At 46.7% G+C, this 17,691-nt stretch overlaps 1 protein-coding gene across 6 annotated transcripts in view; it reads left to right on the top strand.

Moving 5' to 3' along the window:
• Positions 1-2,935: 2,935 nt before the first annotated feature.
• The window catches only part of SMPD4 (sphingomyelin phosphodiesterase 4), a 55,652-nt gene continuing 40,896 nt past the window's right edge, over positions 2,936-17,691 (top strand). For 3 of the 6 annotated variants that reach the window (XM_029620062.1, XM_029620060.1, XM_029620056.1), the window contains exons 1-5: positions 3,027-3,205; positions 3,471-3,576; positions 3,832-3,918; positions 5,683-5,825; positions 6,852-6,930. In XM_029620062.1, the coding sequence (XP_029475922.1) occupies positions 3,538-3,576; positions 3,832-3,918; positions 5,683-5,825; positions 6,852-6,930 (348 nt within the window). In that variant the 5' untranslated portion in view covers positions 3,027-3,205; positions 3,471-3,537. The other 3 variants (XM_029620057.1, XM_029620059.1, XM_029620058.1) reach the window with 3 other exon arrangements.

The following is a 17,691-nucleotide window of genomic DNA, read 5'->3' as shown; positions in this document are numbered from 1 at the left end:
AGTCTGATCACCAACACCATAGCCAAACCTGTTGCAGACATCATCAACTGCTCTCTCACCCAAGGACAAGTCCCTAACCAACTCAAGTTAGCCATGCTCAAACCGCTCCTCAAAAAACCCAACCTTCCCACCTCAGACCCAGCTAACTTCAGACCTATAGCAAACCTCCCTATGTTAGCCAAAACTATGGAAAAAGTGGTTAACAAACAACTTACAGATTTTATTGAAGAAAACAACATCCTCACCCCAAACCAATTTGGTTTTCGTAAGACTAGGAACACAGAATCGCTATTAGCCTCACTATCAGACATCATTATCTTTAATCTAGAAAAAGGCCAACCGTGCCTCCTCGCTCTCCTGGATCTCTCTGCAGCGTTTGATACCATAAACCACCCGTGCCTCCTGCAATGCCTAACGGACATTGGCATTACAGGAGCAGCGTTCAACTGGTTCAAATCATTTTTGGAAAACAGATCATACAAGGTCAAGATAAATAACAAAGAGTCTCTCGCCATCGAATCCAAGAGGGGAGTTCCGCAAGGATCATCCCTCTCTCCGACTCTCTTCAATATATATCTTCTCCCTCTCTGCCAATTACTCACCAACCTCAAGCTTATACACTTCCTATATGCGGATGACATACAAATCCTCATCCCTATAGAAGACACACTACACAAAGCCATGTCACACTGGAGTAAATGCCTCGCAGCTATCAACAACCTACTCACCAGCCTCAACCTAGTCTTAAACACAAACAAAACTGAAATCCTCATTATAGCACCGGAAATCTATGTCCCATCCACACTTCCTAACGCTAGCCAAAGTCCGGATACCTCTTCGCAACAAGTAAAGGACCTGGGAGTCATCATAGACGGTGGATTCAGCCTTAACAAATTCGTCAATAACACAACAAAAGAATGTTTCTTTAAACTACAAACCTTAAAGAAACTAAAACCACTCCTTCTGTACAGAGACTTCCGCATGGTTCTTCAAGCCATCATACTCTCAAAACTGGACTACTGTAACTCTCTCCTCCTAGGCCTACCAGCATGCACCACAAAACCACTTCAGATGGTCCTGAATGCCTCGGCAAGAATTCTCTCAAATGCCAAAAAAAGAGACCATATCACCCCAATCCTTCATCATCTACACTGGCTCCCGATTAAATACAGGATCCAATTCAAGTCCTTAATGATGATACATAAGGCCTTACATAACATCGCTCCGCTCAGTTTAACATTTCAAATTCAGCTACACACATCCGTGAAACCGACTAGAAGCGCATATCAGAACAGACTAATCACACAACCGGCGAAATCCTCTCTGAGGAAACGTGCTCTATCCACAGTGGGCCCTTCACTCTGGAACTCGCTTCCTCCAGACCTTCGCCTTGAACCATGCCACGCTACATTTAAAAAGAAACTTAAGACTTGGTTGTTCAAACAAGCATTCCCTTAGAGCTAATGAGCAAAAAGAAAGGCATTTCATATTCTCCGTCTTTTCCCCAGCATATATCTTCCTGAAGAAATCAATACTTAACTGTACTTAAGCATATGCAATACTATATTTTATCCTGTTACCTGGATCTATCAAGTTCAATGTTATTTACTTACTTATTTACTTATTAACCCGCATGTTATTTATTAACTGTTTAACCATATTATATACTATTCTGTTTCTCAGATTAATTATGTTCAATGTAAACCGCTAAATGTTTAACCATATTATATACTATTCTGTTTCTCAGATTAATTATGTTCAATGTAAACCGCTAAATGAAGCGATAGTTACGGTTCCTTGTAAACCGGGGTGATACGTATACTATACAGGAACTTCCGGTATATAAATTCTTTAAATAAATAAAATAAAAAAATTGTGATCTAAAATGACATTGCTTCCTATGGTATGAAGGTTCTTTTAAATATATCAGAAATAAAAAATAAAAAAATAATTTTGTCAGTATAAATGATAGAAGCAGTGTTAAATTATGAGAGGATGGGTTTAAAGTAATGTGAATTGTTTCTTTTATTTGTACATTTATGTACTTCTGTATTTGCTGTCTGCTCCCCAAAAATCACAGATATATTCATCAGATATTGTGACATGACTTCTGAAACATAATTTTATATATCTATATAGTATCTACCTATGTGTGTGTGTGTACAAAGCAAAAGATGTAAAAATCTGGTGTCATGTGTTTTTATAGTATAAGAACATAAGAACAATTTTGGGAGGAGAGGTTGTGGGATGATCATGATTGCTGAGTTTAATTATCAAAATATCAGGAGGGGACTAAGCCCTGAAGGTTAATTATGGGGTGAAAGGTTCGTCTAGGGACCCTAATACCATTGCACCAGCCCTGGCTCCAAGCTGAGAACGTTGTGTGACCTTGAAGATTTAATTCCAGCAGACCATGCCGAGAATGTGCAGGGCGGAAAGGGAGTCTTGGATGTTCTGGACTGCAAGATAACACACAAAAGAAATAATGAACGCAGCACATAAGCAGTTCATGGCCGAACAGAAGGGAATGAGGGGGCTGGTTGGTGAATTGGTGGAAAAGTACCAGAAGGAAGAATACAGGACAGCAGTACATTTCAGAGCAGCATGGTAATTATATGTGCTTTTTGATACCAACTGGATCTAGGGTTTAGGGGAAGTTGCCCAAGAACCTGTACTGTACTGGTTTTTATAATAGTTACTGGATTTGGTGAGCGAGCTGTTTGATACGCTTGTATGTAACACCTTTCACCGGTTCTGGGAGCGTCCTTTTCCTAGGACTTAGTTAAAGCAATGGACACCGAATTCGGAGATTTACTATTGGAAATAGAATGCAGGATCACATCCCACTTTGTAGTTAGTGTCCAAAGGCTCCCAGACTCGCCCGCTTATACACCCACACCCTATCCCTGGAGAAAGAGTCAGAAGCGGTGCCGTACGTCACGTCCTGCTGTGACGTCATTCTCGAGCGCCCAGAGCTGGTGGCGCGCAATGATGACGGCAAGCGCAGCGGATTGAAATGGTGAGCGGGGACGAGGGAGCTGGGCTTGAGTTTTTCCCTGCTGCAGCTGCTCCTGCTCCGCCTCCTCTTCCTCTCCTTTGGGTTTGCAGCCCATTGAATTCTCTCCGCAGAGTTTATTTTGATCCCTGTCAGTTAGGGCTCTACCCACTCCCAGGATACATCAGAATTTACCCGGATTAAATATTAGTAAGTGGGGGTGAGATTTGCCTGCTCTTTGCTACTTTTGTACACTTTTTCCAGTAGGTTGCGAGTAAAATTGAGGGCTTATAACTGTTACTAATAGATTTTTAAAATTTAAGTTCAATAGCAGGTCTAGTTCTGAAGAGTGACGGGTGCTTTTCCTGGAAAAACACTGTACTCCCTCCTTCCCCTACACTTCATCATAAGCTTGTTGTAAGCGCTTTAATTGCAAAGCGCAGCAAGGAATTGAAGATTTTCTTTTTATCTGCAGGTGGCTTAATGTTTGATTGCAACTTCAGTGCTTTGAAAGCATAAAGACCAGCAGAGAAAATCCTCTCATGGCTCTTCCCACCTTACAACAGCCAAGCTTCTTGCTGGTAATTGAGGGCCTTATGTTTATATAAAAACTTTTTCATGTCAAAAAATGTATAAAGAATCAAGTTACTGTAAATCCGTGGCAGAAATGGAACATGGGAAAATATGTAAATTCAAAAATCAGAATTTTAATATGAGAAATGAAACCCAGTCTACAATCCACTGCACCCCTGCACTTTTCTGGCTTTGAAAGGCTTGTTACTCTTTGGGCAGAAGGAATATGAGTTCTGTGTATGTATGCTCACTTTCTCTTGCAGGCAAATCTGAAGGCAGACTGTGTGAACAAACCCTTTGTTCAAAGATGCCAGGATTTGGTTCAGATTATTCAAGATTTTCCTGCCAAGGTATAACAACTCCAAGTTATTTAAAAAAAAAAAAAAAAGAGAGAGAGAGAAACTTTGCAATATTCTATTGTACTGATGTCCCCTTTCCCCTCAACCACAGTCAGGTGTAATATCAATATTCTTTCTTGAGTGAAAAACTCACTTCCATAATCTTGTGTTTTTGTTAATATCTACAAAAAAGTATATTTGGAACCCTTTTCAGTAGCCGTATGAAACCTTTTCCTGCTTTGTGGTTTTTAGCAGTTTCTGATGATTGTATAAGTAAGATAGGTGAGCATCTGTCTCTCTTGAACAAGTAAACAATTCCTCAGACTCACAGCTTCATAAACATTGCTGCTTTGTGCTTCTGTAGAGTCTGTGGCTCACTCTACAAGAGATTTGCTGCCTGTTCTACAGCAATTGCCTGCATATTTGAGATGTCTTCATACTTTCAGAAATGTAATGACTTCTTTTACTGCTTTCATAAAAATAGTGCTATTTCTGGATGCCTATGTTAACATTATTACTGTGACTATAAGTACTTTGGGGTGTTGGCATAGGTGCAGATTGATTAAATCTGTACTAATGCACACATTCCTCTCATTCTAAACTATTGGAAAAAATCTTTAGAGAGTATAGCACTCAGATTTGCTTTTGTTTACCTTTTTGGGTTCTAAACCTGCACATTTTTCCTCATAAAGTAGATTCTTCATAACTAGGTTGATGGGCTCCAGACATGATGTGCCATTACTTTCCCTCTCTGACTTTTGATGTCTCTTACCCTGGTCATCTTTGACTCTGGATAAAGAGGAGATGCTGGAGCATCAGACAGGTTGACAACAATTTAAACTCTACTAAGATTGAGGCTTTCAGACTCTAAAGCTTCTTTATGCCTAAAATGAGCTTGATATTACACCTGGCTGTGGTTGAGGCTTTTTCTTTATATTTTTCTTTATTTCTTTCATTTGTATACTGCCTGTCTAATAAATGGCTCCAAGCTGGTTAACAGTACATACAACAATAAAAATACAATACAAATAGGTACATATAATAATATTAAATCAATATACAAAACAAACCCCTCAAAATGTTCACAGGCAACCTGACAACAGATCTGCAAGATTATTCACTGGATAGAGTGATTATCTGTAAGCAAGTAAACCCTGCACAGCAGCTGGTAATGGGAATTCATTACATCCAAGTTCATAGGAGGAACTCTCTTTAGCTGTACTAATAAGCCCTCTTGACAAGTAATTCTAGCACTTCCCATTATACTGCCATTACTACTGCTCAACACTACTAGACATACATAGTGTTGTACTATGTATGTCTAGTAGAGACTGTCTTTGCTCTATGGAGCTTACAACTAAGTCAAGACAAACATATGTGACACATAAGAGTCTCTGGGAAGTGCATTTACTGTAGAGAAGTACTTCAGATTTAAAAGCAGCTTCAAACAGGTGAATTTATTTTCTTGCCTCTAGTTCATGCACTCTAGACCATAAGACCAGAGTTGGAGAATTCAGAGACTGATCTGTGTCTCTTGTTTTCTATGACGTTTCACTTGCTTTGGTTATATTTTTATGTAGGAGCTGCATGCTGCTTAGTCTAGTGGTGCTTTTCTCTCTTACTGTCTCAAATTCCTGTCTATGCTCTTATGACTTTTCTCTTCCTGAAAAAATGTCAGATGCGTACTCTCTAAGGTGCCAGCAGCTCTGTCATTTTTACTGCAGTAGACTAACATTGCTACCTTTCTGATGACTTTCTTTTCCTGACTCCCTATAGGATCTGCATGCTGTGTTTCCGTGGCTAGTGGAGATGATTTTTGGTAGCTTGGATGGCAGTATTGTAGGCTGGAACCTTCGCTGTTTGCAGGGAAGAATGAATCCTGTTGAATACAACACTGTGATAGATTTTCTGGATCCCAGGTAAACATGCCAAGATGGATAGAGAAAGGCAACCAAAGCGATAATTGGCATAGAAGGGATCCCTTATGAGTTGAAGCTAAACATTTTAGGACTCTTCAGCCTAGAGGAGATATGCTAGAGTCTATAAACATGAGTGTTATGGAATGGGTAAATAGGAAGCAGTTATTTATCCTTTCCAATAGTATTAAGACTAGGAGACACTCCATGAAGCCAATAGAGGAAGTATGTTCACTTGGGCTGATTTTAAAAGGGTTACGCGCGTAATCCTTTTAAAAGCCTCCTGCGTGCGCCAAGCCTATTTTGCATAGGCTCGGCAACGCGTGCATGTCCCGGAGCTTGAAAAAGGGGGCGGGGCAGTGCTGGAGACTCCAGGCACAGCGGCCATTTGCCGCTGTGTCCAGGATCGCAGGCCGGCCATGGGCCGGTGCACGTAACCCACGCCTGCCCAGAGGCAGGCGCAACTTAGAAGATAATGATAAGGGGGGGGGTTTAGGCAGAGCTGGGGGGCGAGTTAGGGAGGGGAAGGGGGGGCGGAGGGAACGGAGGAAGTCTGCTCGGCGCACGCAAGGTACACAAGTGTGCACCCCCTTGCGCCCGCGCTGACTCCCGGATTTTATAACATGCGCACGCATGTTATAAAATCGGGCGTAGATTTGTGCGCACCTGGTTGCGCGCACAAATCTAAGCCCTCGCGTAGGTTTAAAAATCTGGCCCTCAGTGTACAATTAGATTATGAAATTTGTTGCCAGAGGATGTAGTGAAAATTTTGGAAAAGTCTACAAACCATTATTAGCCATGTAGACTTGGAAAAAGCCACTGCTTATCCATGGTTATGAACAAGAAGGATTGGATTTATTCTGTTATCCTGCTGGATACTTGTGACCTGAACTGGCCACTGTCGGAGACAGGATGTGTGCCTTGCTGGACCCAGTATGGTAGTTTTTATATGGGTCTAGGAAGCCCCACTTACTGTTCTCTTACTGAAACTGAGGAACTAACTGTGCTTTTCTTTCAATGCCTTATTAGCAATGGCTCAATGATGAAGCTGGTGTATAAGTTGCAGGTTGAGGAATATAAGTATGATTTCCCTGTCTCATATCTTCCGGTAAGTAATCCATAAAGTCTGAAGCCTTCGGGATGTCATGGTCTATGTATATGTGTATGTCTATGTTTGTGTCTGGGGGGATAGGGAGGTAATATTCTGTTGCTGGGTATGAGAGATTGGGGAATCAATGGTCTGTGTATGGAATTAAGTGAGGGGTACCATGGAGGAAGAAAGAGGTATAATATTTTGTTGGAGGGTATGTTGATTGGGGGATATTGTGTATGAGCGTGCACGCATGCTGACGGGGGGAGGGGGGTTGATGGTGTCAACGTTTGAGGGGATGTCTTGGTGGGAGAGGGGGGTGTAATATTCTGTTGGAGGGTATGGGAGATTGGGGTATGCCATGGTGTGTTGAGGGTGTGGCAATATAATCTGTTGGGGGATGCCATGGTAGGGAAGAGGGTGTAATTCTAATTCTGTTGGGGGTTCCCTGTACATACCCGGATCAGTCCAGACAGTGGGTTATGTCCCCCTTCTAGCAGATGGCGTCAGAGAAAACTTCAAAGGGTGCTCCCATATAAGCTAGTGCACCCTCTGTCATCCTTCAGTATTCTTCTGACTCCAGCAGATGAGTTGCTGAACTCTAGTTCCCCACTAAGACTTCTGAAAAGCTAAATGTAGTGCTCTTTTCTCTATTTCTTAGCTTCCTTCCTATCTTAAGATGGATCAAGGTTAACAGAGGATAGTAAAAAAAACAAACAAAAAACCAGGGAAAGCTCAGACCCTCGTCTAGGGCCCAGCAATCTAACTTGCAGGAAGAGCTGTTTTTCAGTCTCCATTGTTGTATTTGCTCTTGGGGGGTAAGCTTTTGTACCTTTCTTACTTGCAAGTTAGATTTGAAAGCCCCGGGGTGCAAGTTGGTGGTCTAACCTCTCCCCCTTTTTCTCCGAGCCGATCCGCTGCCCTGAGAAGTCGTTTTGCCTCGGGGCAGCCTCCACAGAGACGTGACATTCTTCTGTGTGGTGTAAATAGCAATTTAGGAAGATCGGGGAGAAGGAGTAGTGCTGCAGAGGGGGTTTTTCCCTGCTTCTCGCAGCCACTCACCAGCAATTCGTCGGCGGCTGAGCTCACAGTCCCATGCCGCGGTCCTCGAGGTGCTGCACGTGCGGAGAGCCTCCCTGGTGGGGAGAGTTCTTTGCGGCCTGCAGGACGAGCAGTTTTGCACGCGATGGCGCGCCTGGATGCATGGAGGCCGGCCCAGATCCCGCCCAGCACGGGAACAGTGGACATCTTTGATTCTGAGCCGACTGCTCCAGAGCAGCCAGGGGACGATTCGGATGCCAGTTCTTCAGTGCTGCCGCCGATCTTGCCCCCCCGCCCCCCCCTCGGTGCCTTCTTCTGGACCACCTCTATTTTCGGCTGATTTTGTGCTTTTAATGCACAATGCCTACCTGGCCAGAATGGGACAGCAGCAAGATCCAACAGGGCTGCCTCCTCCTAAGGTAAGCAGGATGGCCTCAGGGAGTGGGGGGGGGGGGCTTAGGACCTGGGGTTCACCAAGGTGCTTCCAGGGTCCACGTGGTCCATCATCCTCCGGGAGGCTTGGCTCCTCTTCCTCAAGGCCCTCTCCTGGACCCAGACCTGGATGAACCTTCTCTGATGGCTCAGATGGAAGGGGATGATCCCCGGGTACTGCGTCTCTTCCAGAGGAATGAGTTGAATCCGCTCATCCCATATGTCGTGCAGGAATTGGATATTGAGGATCCACAAGACCCTCCAGGGCCTTCTCCACCAACTAAGAAGGCTGTGCTCTCAGGTCTACGTCCACCGTCGAGGTCTTTTCCTTCCTATCCTACGCTACTGCAATTGCTGTCCCAGGAATGGAATTCCCCTGAAGCCTCCCTCAAGGTGGGTAGAGCTATGGATAAGTTATACCCCCTCCCAGATGATTTTCTGGAGCTCCTCAAGGTTCCCAAAGTGGACACAGTGGTATCTGCAGTGACGAAATGAACCACCATTCCGGTGATGGGAGGTGCTGCGCTACGGGATATGCAGGATAGAAACCTCGAGGTGTATCTCAAGAGAGTATTCGAGGTGTCTGCTCTGGGTGTCAGAGCGGCGATCTGTAGTTCCCTCACGGAACGGGCAGGACTCCGATGGGTCCAACAGCTCCTCAGTACACAAGAGCTGTCTCCTGCCGAAGCACAGCAGGCTGACTGCCTGGAGGCTGTGATAGCATATGGGGCAGATGAGCTATATGACCTGCTCCGAGTTCTGGCCAGGTCTATGGTTTCAGCAGTCTTGGCCACACGCCTCCTGTGGCTCCGCAACTGGTCGGCAGATTCCTCCTCCAAGACCCAGTTGGGCTCCCTACCCTTCAAAGGGAAATTACTCTTTGGAGATGATCTGGACCAGATTATCAAGTCACTCGGCGAGAATAAGGTCCACAAGCTGCCGGAGGATTGGCCTTGGGCTGCTAGGATCTTCGGGTCCACTGGAAGCCATTTCCGGAGCCAAAGACGTTTCCATCAACCAAGAACAGCTGCCTCTCATCCACCCTCTTCGCATTCCCAGTCCTGGTCTCATTCCTTTCATTGCCGAAGACTGGCCCGGGATAATCTTCCCCAGGGGGCAGCTCCCAAATCTTCACAATGAGGCCGTGCCGGCCCACTCCTCGGTCTCCAGGATAGGGGGCCGTCTCTCCCTCTTCCACGAGTGGGTCAAGATTACCTCGGATCAGTGGGTCCTGGATATTCTAAAGCACGGTTACGCTTTAGATTTTGCTCGTCCTCTAAGAGACAGGTTCCTCTTCTCTCCCTGCGGACCACCACAGAAACAACTCATAGTACGCCAGACACTCCACAGGCTCCTGGCCCTCAGAGCAATTCTCCCGGTTCTTCTGACGGAAGTGGGAGCCGGCCATTACTCCATCTACTTTGTAGTCCCCAAGAAGGCGGGCTCCTTCCATCCGATCCTGGATCTCAAGATGGTCAACAAAGCCCTCAGGGCCCCACACTTCAGGATGGAGATCTTGCGCTCAGTGATAGCGTCGGTACACAGCAGAGAATTTCTGGCCTCCTTGGATCTGACGGAGGCTTATCTCCACATTCCCATCCTCAAGGCGCATCAGTGCTTCCTTTGCTTCAAGATTCTGGGACAGCATTTTCAATTCCAAGCCCTGCCCTTTGGACTGGCGACGGCTACCCCTGTATCTTCACCAAAGTAATGGTAGTAGTGGTGGCAGCCCTCAGGAGGGAGGGAATCCTGGTCCACCCCTATTTGGACGATTGGCTCATCCGAGCAAAGTCCCTGGTCCAGTGTCAATGAGCGATAGACAGTGTTGCATCTCCTTCAGTCCCTCGGATGAGTGGTCAATTTCTCCAAGAGCAGCCTTACTCCATCGCAGTCCCTGGACTTCCTAACATCACACTTCGATACAGCTGTGGGCAAGGTACTGCTGCATCCTGATCGGGCCCGGGCTCTCATCTCCCAGGTACAGCGATTCATTTTGCTCCCTCTTCCCAAGCCTGGCATTATCTTCAGGTTCTGGGTCCTATGGCGTCCACTATCGATCTAGTACCTTGGGCTTTTGCGCATATGCATCCCCTGCAGAGAGCCTTGCTCTCCCGCTGGAAACCAGTTTCTTGGGAGTTTCAGGCCATCCTCCTGCTGCCAGAGAGGACCAAGGACAGTCTGGCCTGGTGGCTCAACCTGGATCATTTGTTAAAGGGAGTAACCTTGGCAGTCCCTCAGTGGGTGATTGTCACCACAGACGCCAGTCTCTCCGGCTGGGGAGCGGTTTGTCAGACGAAATCAACACAGGGGACATGGACGGAGTTGCAAGCATCTTGGCCGATCAATCACTTGGAGACCAGAGCAGTACGCCTGGCATTGAAGCGTTTTCTCCCACTAGTCCAGTATCGGGTGGTTTGGATTCTGTCAGACAATGCAACAACAGTAGTGTACATCAGTTGTCAAGGGGGAACAAAGAGTCGTCGTGTTTCTCGGGAGACGGAAAGTTGCTGGCCTGGGCAGAGGTCCACCTTTCCCGCCTAGCGGCCTCTCACATCACAGGAGTGGACAACGTTCAAGCCAACTTCTTGAGTCGTCAACGCATAGCTCCCGGAGAGTGAGAACTCTCCGAGGAAACAGTGGCACTTCTATTCAGTCGGTGGGGGTCTCCCCACCTGGACCTGATGGCCACTCCACGGAACGCCAAAGCTCCGCAATTCTTCAGCCGCAGAAGAGAGCATAGCGCGGAGGGAGTGGATGCCTTAGTCCTTCCCTGGCTGCAGCACATTCTCCTCTACGTGTTTCCGCCATGGCCCCTGGTGGGAAAGGTAATCCAAAGAGTAGAGTCACCATGATCCAGTAATTCTGGTGGTGCCAGAATGGCCACGTCTGCCGTGGTTCGTGGACTTGGTCAACCTCGCAGTGGACGGCCCTCTTCGCCTGGGACATCTATCACGCTTCCTGCACAAGGGTCCGGTATTTTTCGACAAGGCAGATCGCTTCTGTCTTGCGGCCTGGCTTTTGAGAGGCGCTGGCTGAGAAGACGAGGATACCCGGAGGCTGTGATCTCGACCCTCAAGGCTAGGAAGACCTCTATGTCCATTGCCTATGTCCGTGTTTGGTAGGTCTTCGAGACCTGGTGTGGCTCCATACCTGTCTTGCTGTGGAGCGCCTCAGTGGCTCAGATACTGTCGTTCCTGCAACAGGGCCTGGAAAAGGGATTGGCCTACAATTCCCTGAGGGTGCAGGTGGCTGCCCTCTGTTCCCTGATCCAGCACCGGGAGGGAAACCCCCCCCCCCCCCCCACCCTTCCTTTCACCCGACATCGTCCGATTTCTCAAGGGAGTGAAACACGTTAAGCCTCCAGTACACACTCTGTGACCTTCATGGAGCCTCAACTTAGTTCTTTGAATTCTAGGCGGCCCACCTTTCGAACCGCTATGAGCCGCTACCCTCAAGGATCTTACGCTCAAGACAGTCTTCCTGGTGGCTATTTGCTCTGCCCGAAGGATTTCGGAGCTTCAGGCGCTATCGTGCAGGGAGCCCTATCTCTGTTTCATGGATTCAGGAGTTTCCTTGCGCACAGTGCCCTCTTTCCTGCCCAAAGTTGCTTCCGCATTCCATATGAATTAGACGGTGGAACTCCCGTCTTTCTCAACTGAAGATTCCCGTGAGCTACGCAAGCTTGATGTTAAGTGCATCCTCATTCGCTATCTGGAGGCCACAAATGACTTTCGCTTGTCGGATCATCTTTTTGTACTTTGGAGTGGCCCAAAGAAGGGGGGCCAAGGCTTCGAAACCCACCATTGCTTGCTGGCTGAAAGAGGCCATCGCCTCAGCATATATTGGTGCCGGTCGACAGCCTCCGGTGGGCATCAAGGCCCATTCCCTCCGAGCTCACGTGGCTTCCTGGGCGGAGAGTCAATCCGTTTCACCTCAGCCACCTGGAAGTCTTTACATACCTTTGCTTGGCACTGTCGTTTGAATCTACAGCCACCGGTTTTCGGCTCCTTTGGCAATCGGGTCATTCAAGCAGGGCTATCTGGGGCCCACCCTAAGTAGGGAAGCTTTGGTACATCCCACTGTCTGGACTGATCCAGGTACGAACAGGGAAAAGAAAATTATTCCTTACCTGCTAATTTTCGTTCCTGTAATACCACGGATCAGTCCAGACGCCCACCCTAAGGATTTATGGGATTGGGATTGTCTCTCTGCTCAAATTGTTTTCTGTATACCACATGTTTAGTGGCTGTTTCATGGTTCATTTTGCAAGTTTAGTTGCCTCTTAAAGTTTAGCAGCAAACAAACAAACGGTGGAATCAGTAAAAATTGGACTTTATTGGATCTTGCCCGACTCTGGCCGAGTTTCGCTCATACGAGCTGCCTCAGGGACTGTTTCAAACAGCATTTCCCTGAGCGGCAAGTAGCTGTGTGCCGTTCACTGAAGAATTACGATATCATTATCCTCACAGTGGTCTGTGATTGACAACATCTGTTTGTAGAACAGGTCTGATAGTCAATTCACTAACTTATGTTCCTCAGACTATGACACATACAACGTCTGCACTGATCTGAGCCAAATCGAGTGGTTCGAAAAACCCCTGAGGCAGCTCGTATGAGCGAAACTCGGCCAGAGTCGGGCAAGATCCAATAAAGTCCAATTTTTACTGATTCCACCGTTTGTTTGTTTGCTGCTAGCCACATTAGATCGGTTACCGGTTTGTTTTCTTGGACAATCTCTTAAAGTTTAGTACACACTGTACAGTTGTTCAAGTTGAAAGGGTTTTATACCTTGATCCATCCATCTTGTCTCTTCAGGCTTTGATATTCTTAATACTGAAGGATGACAGAGGGTGCATTAGCTTATATGAGAGCACCCTTCAAAGTTTTCTCTGACTCCATCTGCTGGAAGGAGGACATAACCCACTGTCTGGACTGATCCGTGGTACTACAGGAACGAAAATTAGCAGGTAAGGAATAATTTTCTTTTGCCAAGGTGTGTTGAGGGGGGAGGTGATATAATATTCTGTTGGGGGGATGCTATGGTAGGGGAGGGGGTGTAATATTCTGTTGAGGTGCTGCTTTCATGATCCTTTAAAGGGAAGATTTCAGATTGGGTGCACAAGTGCAATGTCTGCAAGGAGTTTTTTACCTATGGACTTTACACAAATTTTCCCTTTTGAAAATTACATAGAACACAGCAGCAAATAAAGATTGTAAGATCCATCCACATCTCCTGCTTTACTTTATAGTCCCTTCTCAGAACCAATGTCGGGAAGTATTTCTTCACGGAGAGGGTGGAGGATGCCTGGAACGCCCTTCCGGAGGAAGTGGTGAAGATCAAAACTGTGAAGGATTTCAAAGAAGCGTGGGATAAACACTGTGGATCCATAAAATATGGAGGATGTGACTGAAGTGAAGAGAAATGGGGACGGCTTGCGGGAATGACGGCTACTACCTGGAGATTAATTTCCTAATTAAATAAATATACACACAGGGTTAATGCGACTCCAACATTGCTCTATGCTTCAACGGCAAGAGGAAATAGAAGAAAAAAAAAAGATTTGCATCCACAAAAAAGCAGGGGAGTAGCTTGCTTGATATGGCGGTTACTACCCCAAACCAAATTAGCCTGATACTTCACTCTCAATGATATCCAACTTAGTTCTCTGCTTCAACGGCAGGGGGAATGAAGTAAAGATGATTTATATTCAGACATCAACCAACAAGTACTGAGTTGCATAGGTTGGATAAACATGAGTGGGAATAGCTTGCTATGACTGCAGTTACTATCTCTAAACAATTAGCTAGATACTTCAGTTAGATGCAGCTCCAGCACGTAGAAGCAGCTCCAGCGCTGCTAACTACATCGATGGCGGGGTGGAAGGGAAATAGAACAAAAAGTCACTTACAAGGGACAAGAGAAACAGATAAGTATGGGGGAGAAAAAAAAAGTGAGAGCTTGCTAGGCAGACTGGATGGACAGTTTGGTCGTCTTCTGCCATCATTTCTATGTTTCCTCTCCTTCAGAGATTCCCTGTGCTTATTCCATGCTTTCTTGAATTCTGATACTGACCTTGTCTCCTCCACTTTCACTGGGAGGCCATTCCACACATCCATCACTCTCTCTGTGTGTAAAAAAAAAAAAAAGATATTCCCTTTTCATTATCCCTTTTCACCCTCATCCCATGACCCCTCTCTCCAGAGTCTCCTTTCTATTGAAAGAGACTCCCCTCCTGTGTATTGATACCACTTGAGGTATTTAAATGTCAGACCAGCGGGTCCTGGAGGTGATACACAAAGGGTATGCACTGGAATGTTGCAGTATTCCTTGGGATGTTTTTATGGTGTCATCTTGCCACTCCCTGCAGAAGAAGCAAGCAGTAGAGTTTACACTTCAAAGGCTCCTCAGACTGAGGGCTGTGGTTCCGGTGACCACGTCTTAAGAAAATATGGGGCGATATTCCATTTATTTTGTTGTGCCCAAGAAAGAGGGCTCTTTTCGTCACATCTTGGATCTCAAGAGGGTCAACAGGCACTTAAAGGTGACTCATTTTCGAATGAAAGCCTTTCGCTCTATGATGATGGTGGTGCAGTCGGGGGAATTTCTTACCTCCTTGGATCTGTCAGAGGCTTACCTTCACATTCCCATCTGATTAGAACACCGCTTTGTGGTGTTGGGGGCCATTATGAGTTTTGGGTGCTGCCTTTTGGTCTAGCCACCACTCCCAGAACATTTTCCAAGCTTATGGTGGTGGGAGCGGTGGCCTTGTGAAAAGAAGGAATCCTGGGGCACCCATATTTGGATGACTGGTTGATTCGAGCCAAGTCTCAGGAAGATAGCCACCTGGTAACACACAAGGTGATCTCCTTATTGCAAGAGCTCTGTTGGGTGATGAAACTGACCAAGAGCAATCTTCAACCATCCCAGTCGTTGGAGTATCTGGGAGTCTGGTTCAACACAGGACAGAGTTTTCCTACCGGAATTTCAGATCCAGAGATTGATGTCTCAAGTAAGTCAGTTGATGAACACCATACACATGACGGTGTGGTCCTACCTACAGGTACTTGGCTTGATGGCAACTACTCTGGAAGTGGTGCTGTGGGCAAGGGCGCATACGCATCCTCTTCAGCGTTCTCTGCTGTCTCGTTGAAACCTGCAGTCTCAGGATTTTGCTGTCCAGCTTCACTTGCCAATGGAATTTTTCTCCCGCATGCAGTGGTGGTTGCAGGAGGATCATCTGAGGAAGGGAGTTCCCTTGTCCTCTCTGGCCTGGTTGGTACTCACGACAGATGTGAGTCTCCATGATTGGGGGGGTCACTGTTTTGGAATCAATGGCCTAGGGGCGCTGGAATGCCAGAGTCCTGCTGGAACATCAATTGCCTGGAGCCCCGGGTGGTACGATTGGCATGCTTGCAGTTCAGCCACAGGCTGCGGAATCAAGCGGTTCGCGTGATGTTGGACAACATGACGATGGTGACATATCAATCGCCAGGGAGGAACCAAGAGTCGTCAAGTGTTGCAGGAAATAGACCAGCTGATGGAATGGGTGGAAGGTCATCTGCAGATGATCTCTGCCTCTCAGATTGAAGGAAAGGAACATAAGAGTGGACTTTCTCAGCAGGAAGAGTCTGGACCCAGGAGAGTGGGTGTTGTCAGCCGAGGTGTTTCAGCTGAATTTGGATCACTGGGACCTTCTGTTCCTAGACCTGTTGGCGACTTCTCGAAATGTGAAGGTTCCTACTTCTACAGTTGCGGGAGAGATCTTTGGTCCCTGGGACTAGATGCTCTTGTACAAATCTGACCGGAAGACAGATTGCTTTATGCCTTTCCTCCATGGCCCTTGCTGGGTAGGATAATTTGCAAGATCGAAGGCCACAGGGGGCTAGTACTCCTGGTGGCACTGGACTGGCCCAGGTGTCCGTGGTTTGCAGATTTGCGAAGATTCCTTGTGGAGTCTTCTCTTTTTCCCCCCCCCCCCCTTCCCCTTTGTCTTCCAACACACATGGATCTGCTTCAACAGGGGCTGGTTCTTCATGAGGATCCAACTCGATTCTGTCTTACGGTTTGGCTCTTGAGAGGGCTTGCCTGTTCAAGCGTGGTTATTCCTCTGCAGTGATTGCCACTTTACTCTGCACTTGCAAGTTCTCCACTTCCTTGGCTTATGTACCGGTTTGGAGAGTTTTTGAGGCCTGGTGTGAGGAGCAGGGTGTTCTTCCTCGTTCGGTTATGATCCCTCTCATTCTGGATTTTTTGCAGGATGGATTGAATAAAGGCTTGGCCCTTAATTCCTTGAAAGTGCAGGTTGCGGCTCTTGCCTGTTTCAGACACCTGGTGAATGTTTTTTTTGTTGTCTCAACCTGATGTGGCCTGTTTTTGAAGACCATTTGAGTAAAAAAGGAATGGAAATACAGGTTAAGAGCATAAATGTTCAATGCTACCTTGCCCCTGCAGGGAACCCTCACAATCACAAATCTATCATTGGGGCCGATGACCATCCTTTCTATAGAAAACGTGATTTTTGCTAACAAGAATAGCTGCACCCCGGAGGGGGCGCTCTCACCCTGGAACAAGATGGACACTTGAACCTGAGCTGCTGCCATCGCCGAGCCATATAGTGGGAAAACACACGCAAAAAAGATAACTCCACGGAATAACTCCATTTGGGTGAGCAAGGACTCCAGGATGGCCCAGAAGAAAAAAGGCCCTGATTTTAAGCAATTTTCATATTCTGAAATCACGAGCAACGAAGATGGGCCTGTAGGAGACCAAGAAACCGCGCCCTCAGGTGAAAATGAGCTGGAGGAAGTGAGTGATGCAGGAGGCACCGCGGCTAGCCTCACAGAACTACCTACCTGGGACGAATTCAGACGCTGGTTTAGCGATTTGAGAAAAGAGATGAAGGACAATAAAACAGGAACTCCTCACAACTATGGCGGACTTGAGGGAGGAGATGTCTGAGATCGGGAGGAGAGTGGACAATTGCGACATGAGGCTAGATGCGCAAGCCCTAAATTGAGACTTTACAGAAATCCTGCATTCAAATTTCCAACGATAATGTGGACCTCCTGGCTAAAATTGAAGACTTGGAAAATCGGAGTAGGAGAAACAACTTGAGGTTCTGTGGCATCCCAGAAACAGACGAATATTCTGACTGCAGGGCAACAATCCAGAAAATCTGTAGCTGTTTATTGCGACAACAAAATAACACTGCAGGGGACGATGGAGTGCCTGAGATGGAGCTGGAGAGGGCTCACAAATCGCTGGGCCCAAAGGTGAATGATAAGCCCAGAGACATTGGTGTCTGC

The sequence above is a fragment of the Rhinatrema bivittatum genome, chromosome 11 (genome assembly GCF_901001135.1).
Source record: "Rhinatrema bivittatum chromosome 11, aRhiBiv1.1, whole genome shotgun sequence".
Taxonomy (NCBI): domain Eukaryota; kingdom Metazoa; phylum Chordata; class Amphibia; order Gymnophiona; family Rhinatrematidae; genus Rhinatrema; species Rhinatrema bivittatum.
This window is presented reverse-complemented; position numbering and strand designations above follow the sequence as displayed.